This window comes from Polistes fuscatus, unplaced genomic scaffold, assembly GCF_010416935.1.
Source record: "Polistes fuscatus isolate 324 unplaced genomic scaffold, CU_Pfus_HIC Scaffold1, whole genome shotgun sequence".
In the NCBI taxonomy this organism is placed as follows: Eukaryota; Metazoa; Arthropoda; class Insecta; order Hymenoptera; family Vespidae; genus Polistes; species Polistes fuscatus.
Window position 1 is genome coordinate 6594348 of NW_025112997.1, and position 19336 is coordinate 6613683.

General features: G+C 28.2%; 1 protein-coding gene across 3 annotated transcripts; it reads right to left on the reverse strand.

Moving 5' to 3' along the window:
- Positions 1-565: 565 nt before the first annotated feature.
- LOC122520041 (quinone oxidoreductase) lies at positions 566-19002 on the reverse strand. 3 transcript variants are annotated; one of them, XM_043639958.1, is made up of 3 exons: positions 18640-19002; positions 1773-2498; positions 566-1037 (listed from the first exon to the last, which is right to left on the reverse strand). In XM_043639958.1, exons 2-3 carry the CDS (start codon positions 2486-2488, stop codon positions 602-604), a joined length of 1152 nt encoding a protein of 383 aa, XP_043495893.1. In that variant the 5' UTR covers positions 2489-2498; positions 18640-19002; the 3' UTR covers positions 566-601. The 3 variants fall into 3 exon arrangements, with proteins under 3 accessions (XP_043495893.1, XP_043495876.1, XP_043495885.1); XM_043639941.1 differs by lacking the exon at positions 18640-19002 and adding an exon at positions 3053-3380; XM_043639950.1 differs by lacking the exon at positions 18640-19002 and adding an exon at positions 3053-3379 and having other exon boundaries at positions 566-1019.
- Positions 19003-19336: the final 334 nt, after the last annotated feature.

The window sequence follows — 19336 nt, forward strand, 5'->3', positions numbered from 1 at the left end:
GAATCCTATGAGAAGGAATCATATAAATAATTAAATCGAATTGTTTCTCCAATCATTTTCCCCTTATCTTTCAATTAGACAATCTTTGAGAGAGATAACAGAAAGAGAGTCAGACAGACATACACACGCAATAGTATCTTAAATTCAAAACAATCTTCAAATTCATTTAACGTTTTCATCTATGAAACTATGGGAGAGTTTCTTGGATACGTTAATTGAGCCACTCGTTTAAACAAATCGGATTAATTCCACAAAAGAAAAGAGTCAAGAAAATAAATACAAATTATATACATCGTTTTATCATTTTTGTGTCAAATGAATTATTGCGTTATTTTAAATAATATATTAATATATATTATTGCTGTGTATTAAAGTCTAATTTGCTTTGATATTAAAATTAAAAATAATGTCACAAACAATTGTATTGGACAAACGTCGAACGTCAAAGTATTTTAATGAAATAATAAAAATAGAGTTAATCGTATTGGCTTTTGAATGGCTTAAGATTGAAAATAAGACAGAGAAACAGAATACACAGATAGATATTTGAAATAGTCTTTCTCTCTTTCTCTCTCTCTCTCTTTCTCTCTTAGTTTATCTTTTAATCAGCTGGATAGAAACGTAGAATCGCACGACCTTGAATCATGGAATGGCAGAGTTTGTGAACAACATCGAGTGCTTCCTCAGCAGGGTATACTGTGTGTGGTGGTGGTTCAATTTCGTTCGTTGCAACCAATTGAACCAATTCACGAAGTTGTTCTAAAGTACCTGGCTCCACTGATTTAATACTCTGTTGTTTTTCTTCGGCACGTCTGCTAAACTTTGGTAAAAGACGATCAGCAACTTCCTTTATCACGAATACGACTCCACCTTTGCTCAAACATTGGATACTACGATGAAGACTACGAGATGTCGTTCCAAAGTCAATCACTACGTCAACTTGACCTTGACAAGCATCCATCGTCCTTTCGATCAGCTGTTTCTCGTACAAATCCTCGTTCCATTGTACAACGTTTACTCTGTAAGCAATGTGCAAACTATTTGTGAATAAATCGAATGAACTATGAATCTATTGATTACCGAACTCGGAATGTTTTATTATTTTTTTTATATTTTTTCAAATTTTTATATCTAAATTGAGACCATTGTTAATTTGATTTTATAACATTATTAAATATTATAACGATAATAATAATAAAATACATATTTTGATTTATATAATTATCATGTACTATTGTTATTACTTAAATAATCAAAGGTATATGTTTATGCATACGAATATGTCTCTTTAACGAATCATTAAAAAATACAATTAACAGGTGCTTATGATCATAATATGACGATTCCCATTGAAAATTGATATACAATCGCGCTTGTTTATACTCCGAACGAATCTTATCTCTCATGCTAAAGTTATATGCGAAAAAAAAATAAAGATACGTGCTGTCAAAGGAGAAAACAGATAGATAGATTAACTTTTTAGAATTTTTAAAAAGATAATTAAAAAATCGACCGACGCGAGATTGACAAATTGAAATTCAAACATTGACATTTTTAATCGAACGAAATAATTACTTTTATTTTTTATCAAACAAAAACATCGATCGAAATATAATAACATATATATGAAATTCTTCTTTTTTTTGCTTTTAGAAATGACGAACAACATTGGCACACATTACAAGGATAAAATAAAATAAAATAAAATAAAATGAAATAAAATAAAAGGAAGGAAAAAAGCTAAAGAAAATAAAAGTTTCGATGAGACTTACCGTTGAAATTCCTGTGCCATGATAAGACCGTCATCCTTAAGAGTAGCGATAGTGATAGTTACTCTATCCTTCATATTACTGAAGTGATATGCCGCAATTCTCAATGCCCAAAGTGCTAATCCACCAGTTCCAACGATCAGAATCTTACAAACGGTTTTCTCGTCTCTTTCTTTCAAAAGATTTTGTACATGTTCATGGGCAGCGAATACGGTGTTCATGGCAAGTAATGCACCAGCTGGTAACATAGCAGCTACGCTCAATGGCATATTATCGGGTATCTTAATGAGATACTTAAGATCATGTACAACCAAATATTCAACATATCCGTTAGGTATTCCTTCGTAAGGATAAAGTATAACGCGATCACCCAATGCATATTCGCAATCCTCGCTGACGTCAGAACCAAGTGATTCAATGACACCGGCTACTTCGAATCCAGGAAATAATGCAGCATCTCTTACACCATGGTGAGGAATGTTAGCTGGGAAATCACCTTCTAAGGATGCTTCGGTAGCCAAACTACTGCTACTCGAAACAGATGTTAGAGACGATAGACTCGGTGAACGTTTTGGGTGATAACATGCTCCGGCACATACTACGCGGATCCGGGCACCTTGTGCGGGTACTTCTGGAACCGGTACGTCGAAACTGAATACACAATCGCGTCCTATTATGCTCGGACTTTCGATCGATAATTGTCTACACAGCTTATTCATTTTTTCTTCTCTGGAAAAAGAGAAAAAAATAAATTAAACAAATTTATAATAATTTCAAACGTTAATACCGATATGTGAATTCTTTTTTTACTCTTTCTCTCTCTCTCTCTCTCTCTCTTTGTTTTTATTAGCTTAATCATCTAAATATAAATATCCCCGTTACGTAATCGTGTATAGACTTTTAAACAGTTAGAAATTAGAAAGCGAAACTAACTTTCTAGATCCGTTTTATTTTACGTATAGAATCGATTCATCTCTTTCTTTTCAAATATGTACCCCAAATGAAGTATTTTTCACGATAGACTTGATAAATCATCGTGGTACATTGCACCGTGATTCATATTATCTACACATCATATACGTATATAAATACATTAAATAAAAGATTTCGAATTTACAGAAGATTTGTATTTTGAACTTGGTTTATCAAAATAAAATTTCAAATTTATTGAATAAAATTTAAACAAATTGACTACGATATAAAACAATATACTATAAAAACGAAATGATACAACATTACAAATAATAATAATAATAATAATAATAACAATAAACAACGCGTACCCATTAAAGGCCTTATGTGCGACCGAAGGCACTTGCTCCAACTCCACAGGCATCTTTAAATCGTTGTTAATGCAATTTTCAAAAATTATCAAAAAAAAAAAACAAAACAAAACAATAATTGCAATTCTCAATAACAACTCCTTCCAATTATCTCAATCGATAATACAATAACAAAAAAAACTCAATGATCCTATCTTAATAAACTTTATTAATGATTTCAAGATATAAGTGTATTGTTAAAAGACGACGAAGAGAAAAAAACAAAGAGAATCTTTAAATCTGCTTTTACACGTCTTAATCGTTTGAACGTGTAATCGGACTAACTCGAAGCGTCGTGAAGCGTTAGCCTTTATAGTGTGGCGGTAGAGTGGGGGGTAAAGGGAAGTAGAATAGAAGGAGTGGGGAGAGAGAATATCGTAAATACAAGGGTCCGTAGGGAATGTATGTGTGTGTGTGTGCGTGTGTGTGTATGTGTGTATGTGTTACGGGGCAAACTACGACACACTGGTAGGCGTGAGAGAACACTCACGAAACGCATGCACGTTTGTTTTTCCATGCGTATCTTTCTCCCACTTATATCAACCTCTCCTCTCTCTCTCTCTCTCTCTCACTCTTTTTTTTACTCCAACTCGTCTTCGTCTCTTCGTCGTTGTTTTTGTCTTTTACAATGAGAATTAAAGAGAGAGAGAGAGAGAGAGAGAGAGAGAGAGAGAGATACGTGTTATTGTGCAAATGGCATTTAAATGGAAAAGATAAATGTATTTACTTATAGTATTATATATGTACTACTTTAATTATTATGGTGTACGTATTGTGCATTTATTTCTCTCTCTCTCTCTCTCTTTATTATTGTCTTGTTTTTTATATGTTCCATGTAATTCTTGTTTTGCTACTTATACAAAATCACAAGTTTCAAGTGCAGTTGGTATTCCCTCTATGATGTCACCGATCAATACATACGAATGCCCATATACGTGCCGGTTATTATGACAGTTGTATTATTCTAATTGTAAGCCCGAAATAAAAAATTAGACGAAAATTGATCTTATGATTTATTTTGTAATAACGGTTACTGTCATATAAATTTATTTCTCTTTCTCTTTCTTTCTTGTTATTTTTCTTGTTATTTTTGTTATTTTTTTTTTTTACATCCATTTATTTGTCTTTTGTTAATACATATATTTCTCGATGGAGTTTGAATTAGGTCAATTTTTCGTATGAACGTTTATGTGTAGCAATAAATCGAATTGTTTTGTTCGATCGATTGGAAGAATTTAAAACAATCATAATTGTGTTCTACGGGGACGTTTTAATTCGGTAAAACAAACAAAAGAGTTATTTATTTAAACAAAATACAAAACATGCAAATAATATTTCATTTAACTCGTACTATTATTATCGTGTTTATCGCGCAGAAGAGATCAAACAAATCATCTGTGACCTTCCTTAGAATTACAAACGATTAAATTTGATACGTTTTTAAACGAATTGAGAAAATTATCGTTATTTCTTAATTAAAGAAAATAAGAAAAGAAAAATATTGAAGAATCATCAGGAGAGATTCTGATTTTATTTATTTATTATTATATATTATTTTTATTTATAAATTAGTTGTGTGTCTCTCGGTCAATAAACAGCTTTTGCTTTTGTCTTCTTTTTTCCTTTATGTTTCATTCTTTCGGAAATCTGACACACTTATGGCTTTAAATGATATTACGTAATCCCGATTGTGAGTTAAATTTAAATGACATATTTTTCTTCGCTTTATAAACTTCCGTTTTCGTAGTTTACGAGAATATCGAAGATGATTTGTTTTTTAAATTGATTTGTTTTGCATTGCTTCGATTTCCTCCTTCCCAAAAGGAATGAAAGTAAAATAGAAATGGAAAATGTATAATATATACCGATGGATCAGACCGAACTATTATAATTGTAAAAAAATAGGAGGAGAATAGAGTAAATAAAAAATCGACTATTCCTAGGCAAACAATGAAGATATTTTAATTTCAAATTGTTTTGACTACGTAGAATCGATACATTCCTTCCTATATAATTTTTATTTATACGTATAAAAATGCGGTCATTGTTATTCGAATTCAATGAGTATTTTAAAATATACCGATTTCAATAAATTTTCATCAAAATCGTTAATTGGTATGAATTATACGTTTCCATTATTTAGATTGATTAAGACAAAATTTCTTATTAAAAGAAACGCGATCGTTTTTTCAATGATTTTCTTTTTAATGATAACAACAACAATAATATATGTCAAAATGATCAATCATTGATAGCAAACACGTAGTAAACATGATAAAACAATTATCTATTTTTAGGGTGGTACAGTTTTATAGTAATCTAACTTGTTTGTGAATACGATAGTGTTTAACTCTATTAATGTTACTATTTTAATGTCAATCTATCTTTATCTTTTTACAAAGTCATATATTTCCATAGTCAAATATGAACATTATCAATGATGCCTCTTTTGATCTATCGTTTGTTTTGAATGCACGAAGTTAATTTTTCTTTATGTACGACAATTATGTATTAATTTATTTGAAAGTTACAAGATAAAACGAGATAAATATGTTCTCTATTTAAAACATTTTTACATCAATTAACTATATAAACAAACAATAATAATATATATAATACAAAAAAAATATATATTAATTATATTGAAATAATAATTAATATATTATAATATAATAATATAAACAATTAATATTTATATAAATATATCAGGTACTGTTATTATTTCAGAGTTTTTTAAATTTCTAATATTATTATTACAGTTGTTATTAATATATATATAATTATATAAGTTATAGTCCCAATTTTTTCAGGAATATTTTTAAATCCAATTAATCATTTTCGAAAAATCTTTATCTTGTAATATTATTAAAATTTGATGAATGAAATTAGCTTAAAAAAAAAAAAAAATGCGATAAACTAGCATCGTTCAACATTTGGTCTTCACTTTATTGTTAGATTTATATAAATACCTATATGCGAACATATCAATTTCAACGTTTACATATATGAATTTTGGAAGATGAAATTTTTGGAGAGTGCGATTATGAATCAGTATCTAAAGAAAAATAGTAGATACTAGAGAATTGATCACGTCTTGGACACGCGCCATCCATTAGCAGTCTCGCATCGACTTCTTTTGCAACCTTCGGAACTATCTAAGAGAAAAAAAAAGCTCAACCTATTATGGGTATGCAAGAAAATATCACGTTTTAACGTATACACATCGTGTTGTGTTGATTGTGTCCTTGTTACCTGCATAAAGTAAAAAAAAGAAAAAAGAAGGAAAGAAAAAATCGAGGAAAAAGACGGAAAGAGAAATAGAAAGAGACTGGAAGAGGTTGTTCTTAATTAGCCACACACGTTCACCAGTATCTCAAAGTAATAAGTTTCAATGATCAACAGTCCGAACACTAACTATGAAAACAATGTTAAACATTACGTAAGTTAACTATAGTGAGCTTGTAGGATGCGTCTCTGTGATTACCATTTGATCGTCGTTTGACCTCGTTACAAACTGAATATAACAGGTTCGTTGTTAAATTTCTTTGTTGTTCAGTTATATGCTCTTCTTCTTGATACGTGTTGTGATTAACACGTGAAAAGAATTTAACATTCAAAAGAAAGAGAAAGAGAGATAGATAGATGGAGAGAAAGATTACAAAATCGAGATTATCTTTTATCGTTCTTATAATCTTTAATAATATCGTTCCGATTTGATAAGGACGATAGTTAAAAAATTATGTCACCAATGAAAATAGTCTTCAAGTATTTATCGAGGATCGATGATAGATCTTTATTTGTTTAAAGTATTTACTTTATGCAAGGACGTTCATCTATCGATAATACGTGTATTTTTAAATGCATACTTTTTGTTTTGTTTATTTTCTAATTTTGTTATTTTTGTTATTATTGTTATTATTGTTATTATTATATTATCGGTGTACTGTTATTATTTCAGAGTTTTTAAAATTTCTAATATTGTTATTACAGTTGTTGTATTTGTATTTGTTTTGCGGGTAAATCTTCCTATTTTTTAATTTCCAATTTTATTATTATTATTATTATTATTATTATTATTATTATTGTAGAATTGTTGTAAGTTTTCTTAAAATATATATATTTTTTATTGTTAGTAAAATTTGCATTAATATATTTTTCTAATATTTATGTTTTTGAGTTTTTCGTATAGCACCACGCATACAAACAGATTAAATATTTAACATTTGAAAGTCATGGGGGTTTAATTAACATAAGTAAATATGTATGTGTATACGTAGTTCGATATGTCAGATAGAAAATTCGTTAGAATTAGAAGAGCACGAACATTTTGTGAATAATAGGCGTTTACTTCGAACGATGGTTGAATCATGCAAATAAATACAGGCCCTCTTTCTCTCTCTCTCTATCTCTTTCCTTTATATTTATTTTCTCAAGCTATGATGAGTGAAAATTTTTTTTTTCCGATTACTCGACTGAATCATCAATTTTTGAAGGAGAATAATATAATAAATCATGCACTAGGTGCGTGAAACTCTTCAATTTGGCTCGTGATTATTATTTACACGTATCAATGTAAAAGTTTTATTTTTAAATAGATAACAAATGAAATTTGAATTATCTTCCGATCAATATCTTCAAAAATATTATTTTATTATTATAATTATAAAATATTATTAATATTATTATAATTATTTTAATGTTCATTTTATTTATTATTTATTATTTTTTATTTATCGTCATTATTTTAAATTTCAACAATTTTCAACTGACTAATATTCTAATACTTTGAAACATATGAGATATCTAAACAAATAATGAATTCGTTAGAAATCATTTTCCAATGCCAACATGTATACACGTTTTTCTCGTCTTTTTAATTACCTGACATGAGTTTTCTTCAACTTAAATAAATTGAATATTAATGTTCTTAGAAAAAATATTATACATAAGCATACACATGAAAGATCAATTTAGTAATTATTATAAAACATGATGAAGAAATATGTCCGTATTATTACAGTAAATTGCCAATACATTCGCAACGTGGGAATACTTAGATAACGTGTATGTTCAGAAAGAATGACATACGGATGATTACGTGCGAGTGTGCGTATGTAATCTTTTTTATATACAGGATGGAGATATTGCTAAAATTTATTGACGTTTACAAATGCTCTTGCAAAATGGTTTCTTTTATATTATCTCACGTTTCTGTTTTATTTAGATATGTCATGAAACGATCGTTGGAAAAAGAAGATCATTAAAAAAAGAACAAAATAATTAAAATGACGTACATAGAAAATGAATACGTTCGTATCGATCGATTTATTTAAATATTTTTTGGATGCGTTTGTTCGTATGTTAAATCATCGACGTAAGTAATAGATTGATCTAATTTTTGGTTACGAATAAAAAATATTTTGATTTAATATAAGAAACCAAAAAAGAATGATCTATCTTGTAAACATACGCGGAATCAAAATTCCGAGTAAAAATTTGCAGCCTTCATTTTTGTTACTATCTGGATGAAAACCAAAGGAAATATACGCGTATGATAAAAATAGCTTACGTTTAACATATAAGAGGAGAATACTAAGAAGGGGAAGAAAGAGAAATCTCTATGTCAGATGTTCCTTTTTTCAAATCATTTATATATCCTTGTGTTTCGCACTTTATTTTAATACCATAAGTTAACACACTTTGTTAGCCGTGCAATTGAATCATCATAACCAAGGTTATATTTTTATCGTCGTTTAAAATATCTTTAAATTATAATTGAAAGGATACGAATGAAAAAAGAAAGTCAAAACATTATAACAAATTTATTAAGAAATTTAATTATTATCTAAATTAATTTATTAAAAAAAGAAGATAAAGAATATGATATATAAAAAAATATTATTGCGTCATCGCTTTAAATCAAATTCGTAATTTTTGTCTACGATCCAATATTCTTTTTATCGTTCCAAAATATAACAAAACAAAACAAATATTACGTATATTACAAAACCTACACTAAACTACACTAAATAAGGAAAACAAATGAAATACATATGTATATCGCAAAAAAACATTGCGGAAGATAAACAAAAATGTGGAAACGCTTTATATACGCGTTAATATTTCCGTCCTATCAAAATGCGTACCACAAAAAAATATTTAAAAATAAAGAAGTCAGAATTGAAGGGGAACTCGTGGAAATATAGAAAATAACAAAAATCAGAGGAGAAAAATATGGGAAATAAATTATTGGATGATATGGAGAGAAATAAAAAGAAATAACACTTGGTTGAAAATACATATGTGAGAAGAAGGAGAGAGAGAGAGAGAGAAGGAGGAGGAGGGGGAGAAGGTTTCTTTGTTACAATATGCACGTGTGTGTTTCGATCCGGTGCGTGATTGTGCGCGCGCGCGCGCACGGAAACGCGCGAGCGCACGTTGCCCTGGGTAAAAAGATGGGGGAAGGCGGTCGATACCATGGCACGCTTGAATCACGTGTACATCAGCAGGCATCCGCGTGTTCGCTTGAGCAGATCTTAGAGCGCACCGTTCTCGCCTATTTCGAGTATAATGCCCTGAGAAAGAAAGAGAGAGAGAAAGGGAGAGAACGGGGGGTGGGGAGGGAGACTCACATAATGCACTACTACTCTCTTAACCCTTTAACAAAACTCAATTTTATATTTCAAATGAATTATTTACTCATCCAATAAGATTTCCATTCCTATCTTTTTTTTGTTCTTCTATTTGGCTAATTTTTTTTTTCTTTTTTTTTTCTTTTTTTTTTAAAAGAGAATATTACACAATATTATAGTTTTAATTAACCTACTAACAAACATTCAATTTTATATATATTTGGAATGAATTATTTCATTATTTAATATCATTATCATTTTTATACATCCTTGTTTTTTTTTCCATTTGGATAATTAATTATTTTTTTTTCAAACAGTATTTACTTTACAGTATTTTTTGTTTCTATCTCTTTTTTTCTAATTTCGAAGTATTTTTTGTTTTTCAAGAAACTGTCATGCAATATTACTCTTTTAACCACTTTTAGAAAATTCGATTATATAATATTGTAATTGGGTATTCATTTGTCTAATATTATTTTTTATTCTTACGTCTGTTATCTACCATTTGGCTAATTGTTTAAAATCGTTTTCAGATATTCGAGGCGAGAAAGAAATGATTTTATTTTTTTCTACTAGTTTTTTAACGATTTTTGCGAGATTAAAAACTTGTTTGAGACAATGACATATCAGAAATGATTTTTTGAAGATCATAAAAACTTGACTTCTATAAACTCTCTCTGATGTATTAAAGATTTTTTTAGATAAATTAGATAAAAAAGAACAATGATATTTATCTAAGACTAGTTGCCTTCCTATTTATTTTATCATTTACCAAATTAAAATATTTTATTGAGACACACGAGACAGGAGAAAAAATCATTTTCGAAAACTTTTTGAAGAGGGATTTAGATAAACAAATTACATAATAATCTATTTCGTAAATTAAAAATACTTCTGTGATTTACTTGAGATTAGAAATATGTTCCTGAGAAAAACATAAGAACATTGATTTTATTTTTTATTTCTTTTTTCATTCCGTGATATATTTTATCTAAAAATGTAATCATACAAGTATTATATATTGAAGAAACGACGATAAAAAGGATTGAACTATCTTCTTTCATTCATCTATTTATAAACAATGATCTCCCTTTTCTTTCTTTTGGATCCTTTGTTCTGATTGATCAAGTAAATTCAGAAACGTTTGCCACGTTTCTTTTTATCTCCTGGAGTTGTTCGCAGAACACAAAAGTTTTTACTTATATTTTTATATATCAACGCATCAAATTTTCAATATTCCTTGCATAAACTTTACAAGATTTTTCGTACAACGAACTTATATTCGATTCATAATTATTAATTATTATTTTGATATTACAACAAATAATTGGCTAAGATATTAAACCAAGCAATTTAGCAATTCTTTGGAATCAACACTTTCCTTGATTACTGCAAAATTAATTATTTTTCATTCTAGGTAATAATTATTTTGATAATTTTTCAACAATTTGTATTAATTTTCTAAGAACACGGGGAATATATATTTTATTTTAACAAATTAAGTTAAAACAGGATAAATACTTCGTTAAAAAATTTCAAAGAAATTTATAAGCGAATTAAAATGATACTTTTATATTAAAAGAAGAAGGAAATGGAGAAAAAGTTCCTCGATTGATATCAGGTGTCAACCTCATCCGCTATGTCAGAGGATAAAATTCCAAGGGACTAAACAAAATAGTTTCTTTCAAAAAAATTTCTAAATTATATCTAACAATAAGAATTTAAATTAGAATTACGTTAACATATTTTTTGTTAACACGATAAACGTATTTGTTAATATAAACACAATATAAATTAAAAACAATATTTTCGTGAGATAAGTAAATAACATTATTTATAAATATAATTATATTAAACAAAAAATAAAATATAATGATAATATTATAATTACGTGAAATTAGGCGTGGGTGGTTTAAAACTTAAATTTTGAGGGAACGACACGGGAACAAATTTATTTTCAAACAAATGTTCACTTTTATTTTCTTGTTGATGCATGAAACTTTTCAACCTTCCGTTTTATAAAATAAAAAAAATAATTATTTTCTCTCGATAAAAAAGAACGCAATTATTCTTTCTTTAGGTATTAAAAAATTCGATCAGCTTTTATTAAGCTGCTATGATAATCATTAATGGTAATTAAGTAACTCATTGTTATTATCAAAGATATATAAATAAGGAATTAATTTATAATTAACATACACATGTGGAATCACACTCATTCTTATCAACTCTTAATTACTCGCTGATATCTTAGTGCGAATTTATAGAAAGTAAAAGAGAGATATATCTAGTAAAAATAGAAAGATACTAAAGTCCTGCTATACTAATCGTTGTAATACTCGAGATTAGAACAGTTCTGATGAATAAATAAGATTAAATCCAAAGCAAAAAAGATTTTAAGTGTGATGTTTTCGTAATGCGAAAATAAACGAACTATGATCTTACAATATGAACACATAAACAAGTTAATATTTTTATTAAATATTTATTCTCCTTCTTTTTTTTTTAATTAGTACAATCGATAAAATTGAATAGGTGTTAAAGTCTAATGTAAGTACCGTGAAAATGATGATAAACGAAAATCAAATTAATTCGATGAATCGTTGATATCGAATAAAATGATTTATGATTGTGGATGAATATTATAATGAGTTAGTTTCTATTACTACCTAGCTATAATAGAACTAACTGTAAATAAAAAAAAAAACCACAAGAAGACGTTGACACTAGTTTGGTCACTGAAAGAATGCCACGCATGTGATATACTCGAAGTACCTGCAGAGTTGATCAAAAATTCTTATGTTAGATGATTACAAAAATTACTTAATCAATTTAAAAACTTCTTAAGTTCACATTTAAGCTTACAATATTACAAGTTAAGATTGAATTTTGATAATTGGCAAATGAAATTCATTTAAAAAGTCTCAAAAAAGGAGTAATCAATTTTAAACATAAAAAAATGTTTTTTTACAGTTTGTGAGTAGAAACGTGGCCCACATTATATACGCATACACACATATATACATATAAAAGATAATATAAATTAAATTACGTTCGTTCTCTTCTGGTGTCGTCCTCAAAAGGCGACATTCGCTTTTCACGATACCAGCTCGTGGACTGTTTCACAATTGCACGTGCTTACGCAGAGTATCTGTTATTTATGCATGTATTCATATATGCTTGCTGTGTGTGTGTATGGCGTGTGTGTGCGTGTGTGTGTGTGTCTGTATATATATATATATATATATACATAAAAATACGTGGCGATCATATGCGTTACGCACAGAAACATATAAAAAACTTTGTGCCCAAGGAGAGCATCATTTTATTTCGAAGCACGTGTATTGTGTTGGTTATTTACACCGTAAAGAAAGAAGGAAAGAGAAAAAAAATAAGAAGAAGAAGTTATTTAGAGAGACCGTTCACGGTATGAGCACGAAAACAACGTGTGCTTTTTGTTTTCTTTCTTCCGGTTTGTTTATCCGTATTTCGTATTTTTGTTTCATTTCTGGTTACGTATTAATAAATAAACGATGATATATACGAGAGTTTTTTGAAATGAAAGTAAATTCAATAAATGAGAGAGATGATTTGAAGATAATAATAATTATATTAAATGATAAATAAGACTACGTTTGTATCGTAGTTGCGAAGGTGTGTTGAAAAAAAGAAAAAAAAGGAGAGATGTTGTTACGACGTAATAATTAATTGTGTTAACAATCTAAAGAAAAAATTAATGTTTAAATTATTTGTTACTGATCTATATATAAACAATTTTTATGATTTATTATATGAAAGATTTGTAGTAAAGATTATTGTTAATAAATTAAAATCTTTTTATAGTTGGAAGTATTAAAAGAAAAATAATAAAATAATAAACAGTAACTTCTTTTTTTCTTTTCTAAATAAATTCGTGAAATATCTAAGTGTATAATATATACCTGTTTTTGTCGAGAGAAACGAGATAAACGTTTTCAAAGCTTAAATTCGAAATTTTGTAGAAGATAGAAACATCTACGAGAGTGCCGTTTGCTATGGTTGAATGACATTCGAAGCGATCAGCTGATCGCTCGATCACGTTAAAAGGGAAAGGCGTATTAAACGCGTTGTTCCCTGACTTTGATTTTGTCTGACTCATAATTTCTATCTATCAGTTGTGCTAAAAGTTTTTTAATCTGTAATATTATTTATTGTAAATTTGACCCGGAAATAAAAGCAGTTCCGATATAATATAATTGATTGCTTTTATTATCTAAGAACTCTTGAACTACCATGTATTACCATATTTATTTATGATTCATTTAAAATATAATTTCATAAATAAATTTTTCAAATATATGTGTGTGTGTGTGTGTGTATGTGCTTCTGTATGTTTTCTTCAATATGGACGTTTAAAAAAGAAAATATTTATTATTTAATTTTCGAATTTTCTAAAAGGATGATTCATGTTATTATTGAACTTTGTTTTTGTTATTACGAATAAAAGAAGATCATAGCTCGATGAAATTATATAATACTATGTAAACAGATTTCTTATTTGATAAACAATATTATTATTACGATAAGAAAAACGTATCGAAATAAAGTGCCATTTAAGTTATTATTTCGTATAATTATAATTATTTTGAGTCTGTTTAATTCTCTTAAAATAAGCCATCCTTATCTCGTATCTACAAAAATGATAATCGAAAGTAAACAATTATAGATTATTTATCTTTGCTATGTCTACACTTGCTATATAAGAAGAAGAAAACAACAAAAAAAAAAGAGAGAATAAAGGAAAGATTATTAATTTATATCTTTTTAAAATATTTTTATCAAAACACAAAATAAAAAAAAAAAAATACAAATTTGTAATTAATAAATTAAAATTTCATTTATCGCGATTAATTAAAATTTTATGTCTCGTTCGACGATAAAATATTAAAGTGAAAAATAAAACAGAGTAAACAAAAACAGAATTATAAATTTTAAAATTAAAAATGTAAGAAATGTTGAATATCTTATAATTGTGTAAATTATTCAAACTGTATGTAGAAACAGGAAGAAAATAATTGAAAGATTCGATACCTAAGAAACTTGAAGTCACCCTTGTTCGTGTACAATACAAAATGGTGAGAATGAACGATACACAATATCTTTTCTTATATGTATATATAAGAAGACGTAAATATTGACAAGAATATTGCGACGTGCGTCAGTTCGATCACGTTTGCGCGCAATAATTGTAAATTCATTTTGAATTTTAATGCCAAACACACACACCCTTTCGTATTATATTATACAATAATAACAATAATAATCAAACAAACAACACAACATTTTTTTTTACTGATAATATTTAACAAAGAACAAACAAATTTGATTCCCTGTAAAATGAAAAAAAAAAAAAATTATAATCTGTAAATAACATTTAAAAATATGAGAGAAATTCATAATAAAGTTTTATAATTAGGTATTCATTTTCTGTTCTTTTTTATATTCTTTCTTTTTTTACAAATTTATCGCGTAAATATAACAGACACGCGTACACGTTTAAATGTTTATAAAAGAAAAGGAAGATACGTTTCTTAATAATTTTTTCTTTAAATTCGTCTTGTAAATGTATCCACGCAAATGTCCACACAAAAACGTGTATATGTATATACGAACACGTAAAAATGTTATAAATGTAAACGAAGATACCGCATTGCTACCGCATTGCAACGAAATCTCGAAGAAGTTCGCAAAGTATTATACGTGACCAACAAGGCTTCTGCATTTCGTGAGTGTAATGACCTTTGACACCGAAAAGGGAAAGAAAGATGGAGATAGTCGTTTAAGTTTATGTTTTAATGTAAATGATGATTTTTAGAACACGTACTTTTATACATTAAAATTTATTATGCATGTGTACGTGCTCGATGACACGAGTTAGAGAATTCTATTGATAAATTAATCAAATTTTTCTAGTTTATTTTTTCTTCTTTGATTTTTGATAACCTTTGACCTGTAATATCAGTATGCGAGTGATACGAGTGTTAGATAAAGAAAGAGATATGCTAATTATCTAAATAACTATCTTCAAGAACAATTTATATATCCTCGAGACTCTTCTTATCTATCTATTTTTAGACAACAAATAAAATTGTCTTAATAAACGATACCATTATTACATCTAACGCACGTGCGTGAATACGCGCGCATATAAACACACACGGAGCAAAATATAATTACGAGGAATAATAATTAAGTGAGTGGTATTTATATTACTCGCAAAACACTCATCGTTTCGTTCATTTCGTGATATTTTAATATGATAGTTGATAGTTGATATAAAGTTTATATTTAATTTATTTTGTAATACTAACAATAAGTTCAATTTCTGGGTGAATGGGTTGTAAAAAAATCAATCTAATTATTTATCTATAAATTATATGATCAAATAATATTAAAAATTTATATTTGTAAACAAAAATATATTTTCTCTCTTATGTTTCTGCAAATAATTTGTAAATTATGTATCATTCCAATGAAATAAATTGTAACATATAAATGATATTTTATTTTCCATGAATGAAAATATTAATGGGATCAAAAGTTTCTCGTTCTTTTTTTTTATCTCTATGCATTCTTGACCCCATATCGCGTTTTTCTATGACGTACAACACGTTATGTTTAATTTATAATATCAATTACCAACTGAGATTTGTCTAACATTAGATTGAAACTGATACGTTGAGAACGTTGATGAATCAATTATGTGTTTTGTTAGAGTTACGTCATAAGATTGATATTAAACTTTTAAAAAATATCGTTAAATAAAAGTTGATCATTATTATATACTTCCAATAAAATTTGTTTCGAACGTTAATTTTAAGATTATTTTTTTTCTTTTATTTTCTTTTTTCTTTCTCAATGTTTTATACAAAATTATGTATATTATAGTAAGTAGCACGGCATGACGTTGGAAATAAAAAAGTAAACATATAATATAAAAATAATTATTACGTAAAAAATGTCAATGATAATTCGATTTAAAAATATAACTACTTTAATTTTTATTTCTGATTCTCTCTAATAATAAAAAGAAATAGATCTAAATAAGGGGGTAGTACAAAATATTTTTAGATGGATCAAAATTTTTAAGGTGATTTTAAATGTCAATTATTCTTTTTTGAAACTGTTCGATCTTGCGGTTAAGTTCTACAAATTGAATATGTGCTTTTATAATTCGCAAAAGAAATGAATATGAACAATTTGTAAAAAGAGTAGTTTATTTATAGAATTACTTAGGAACTTTTGGTTCACCCTTTGTATCAAAGAAATCTTCTTCAAAAAAAAAACTCTTCTTCCGAGCAGTTTCCTCAACTACAAAACGTACGATTCTATTTCTAGAGCTGACACATTTCGAATGTTCCGAAAACAACTAATAATGCTGTCAGTGTTACGTTTTCAAGGGGGAAACATACTACGATGATAACTCCAAGGACGTTTATGCTTTACTCCTACCCGATCGAAGGCAATTTCATATGAGTTGCGTCACCGAGATCGAGTTCTTCCAGGTCATCGGAACAATAGCCTTTCATATCAAAGCGGATGGAACTATTAATGTGTTCATATATTTATATTTATCTCTTTGTTATATACACGAGTATCGAAATCCATGTTATTGTTTACATTAAATATTTATTCGCAGATGATCGAAATCTCATTGAATTGAACGTTAACTTATTCTTAATTTAATATTAATTTCGATAATTAATATTTAGGGTAACAATTGTTATTTTTTAAAAGATGAAAAATTTCAAATATTAATTATATTCATTATATTTAAATTTAATTTAGCATTAAGAAATTTTTTCGAATTAATTCATATTTGTCCTGAAAGATAAAATTGTCGTCCCTCCCCCCCAAAAAAATAATATTAAATAAATAATAAAATGGTGAATCATTGTCGATCAATATCAAAAGTCGAAGTAGGATTGACGAATCAGCTGTTTTCGATCAGCGAAGTATCTCACACCGAGTAGCATGTGTTTGTGTTACTTTTAATCGTTCGAAAGTAACAGGTAACATAAAAATCAATTTGTATTTTTAAAAGGTAATACATTTTTTTACGAGCGATGTTGCTCGTTCCCATTTAAATTTGATCCCTTCGATAAGGATATGGTAAGTGCACGTAATAACTGTTATCCGTGTAGAGATGAGTAAAACGAATGAAAAGGAATAGGATAATCGTTGACGTCCTACTCCCACTCGTTAGTTCTTTTTATACTTCTATCATATTTGATATATCATCTCTGATAGCAAATGTCACGCATGCTGTGATAACCAAATATTTGTCTTATACGAGTAACGTTCTTGAAAATCAAACTTTTTTTCTTCAATAACAAATTAACGATACTTCGATCAAATCGGTTGACACGTATAAAAAAGTGTATAAATATTATGTATCCGTATTTAACGAACGTATTATGTGTATTTATTAAATAGTATTAAATGTGTATTTTTAGAAAAAGTTATATCACAGTGTGGGGAGCGTTAAATAATAATTTCACGAGCACACTCTCTTTACATCCATTTGTTTAAACATTGACAATGAAGGTTCATGGTCTATCTTGCATGATACGTTGAGAAAAGTTCATTTTGAATAATAAATTTTCTTCGTCGATTTCTAATAGATAATTATTTGAGAAAAACCATAAAATTCTAATTTCATGATACACATATTTCGATTCTACGAGGTTTACCGAAAGTTTCTAGACATATAGTTTTATCGAACTCGACAATACAAACATTGATTTTTCAAATGGTCCTAGGAACTTTTGCAACTACCTTTTCCCGTTCACCCTGCATACACCATTTTATAAAATTGTCTCTAATAAATTGGTCTATATATCGTAAGAAATAAAATGATGCTTTTAGAGCTCTTACCTTTTGCACTGAACGATCCTTTCGAAGTTGACGAGTTCGGTTTTCTTCTTGTTATCAGAAACGTACGTTTATTAAATAAATAAAAATAAAAAAGGTACAAAAGTGAAGACTGACAAAATGAATAAAAAATGAATAAAAAGGAATAACACAAATCGTGGTGGCACGGCTCGATTGGTTCTAAGTTTCTTTTTTCTTTTTTCCAAGATTTTCTTCGAGGATTTAATGTTAGGAGGGTCCAACCCGTAGAGACACGACTGCAATGCCCATAGGTAAAACCAGGAGGGCGCTTCAAAAGGGAATCCACATCGCGCCGACTCCGAAAACTTCGCTAACCACCTCCTATTCCTCCCCACCTCCTATTCCTCATTCTATTCCAGCTCCTGTCGATGTGCTTAGCTTCTACGTGTCTCCCTCTCGTTGCTCTCATCTATGGGAAGGGATGTCATCGATCGTATATAGTTTGTATGTATTATATACTAACATATTTCTATTTGCATGCTTGGAAGGTCTATAGCCTTTCAAATTTCTTCAATGAATAATAGAAATCATTTTTTTGTCATTCTTCTTTTAACTTGCCGTTTTTATATCGATGAAAAAAAAGAAAAACCTGTTCTTTTTCTACGGTTGGGGTTCAGGAATATTCTTAAGGGTGAGAGATTCTGTAACGGTTTTATTTTTTCTCGAATACCATTCGAAT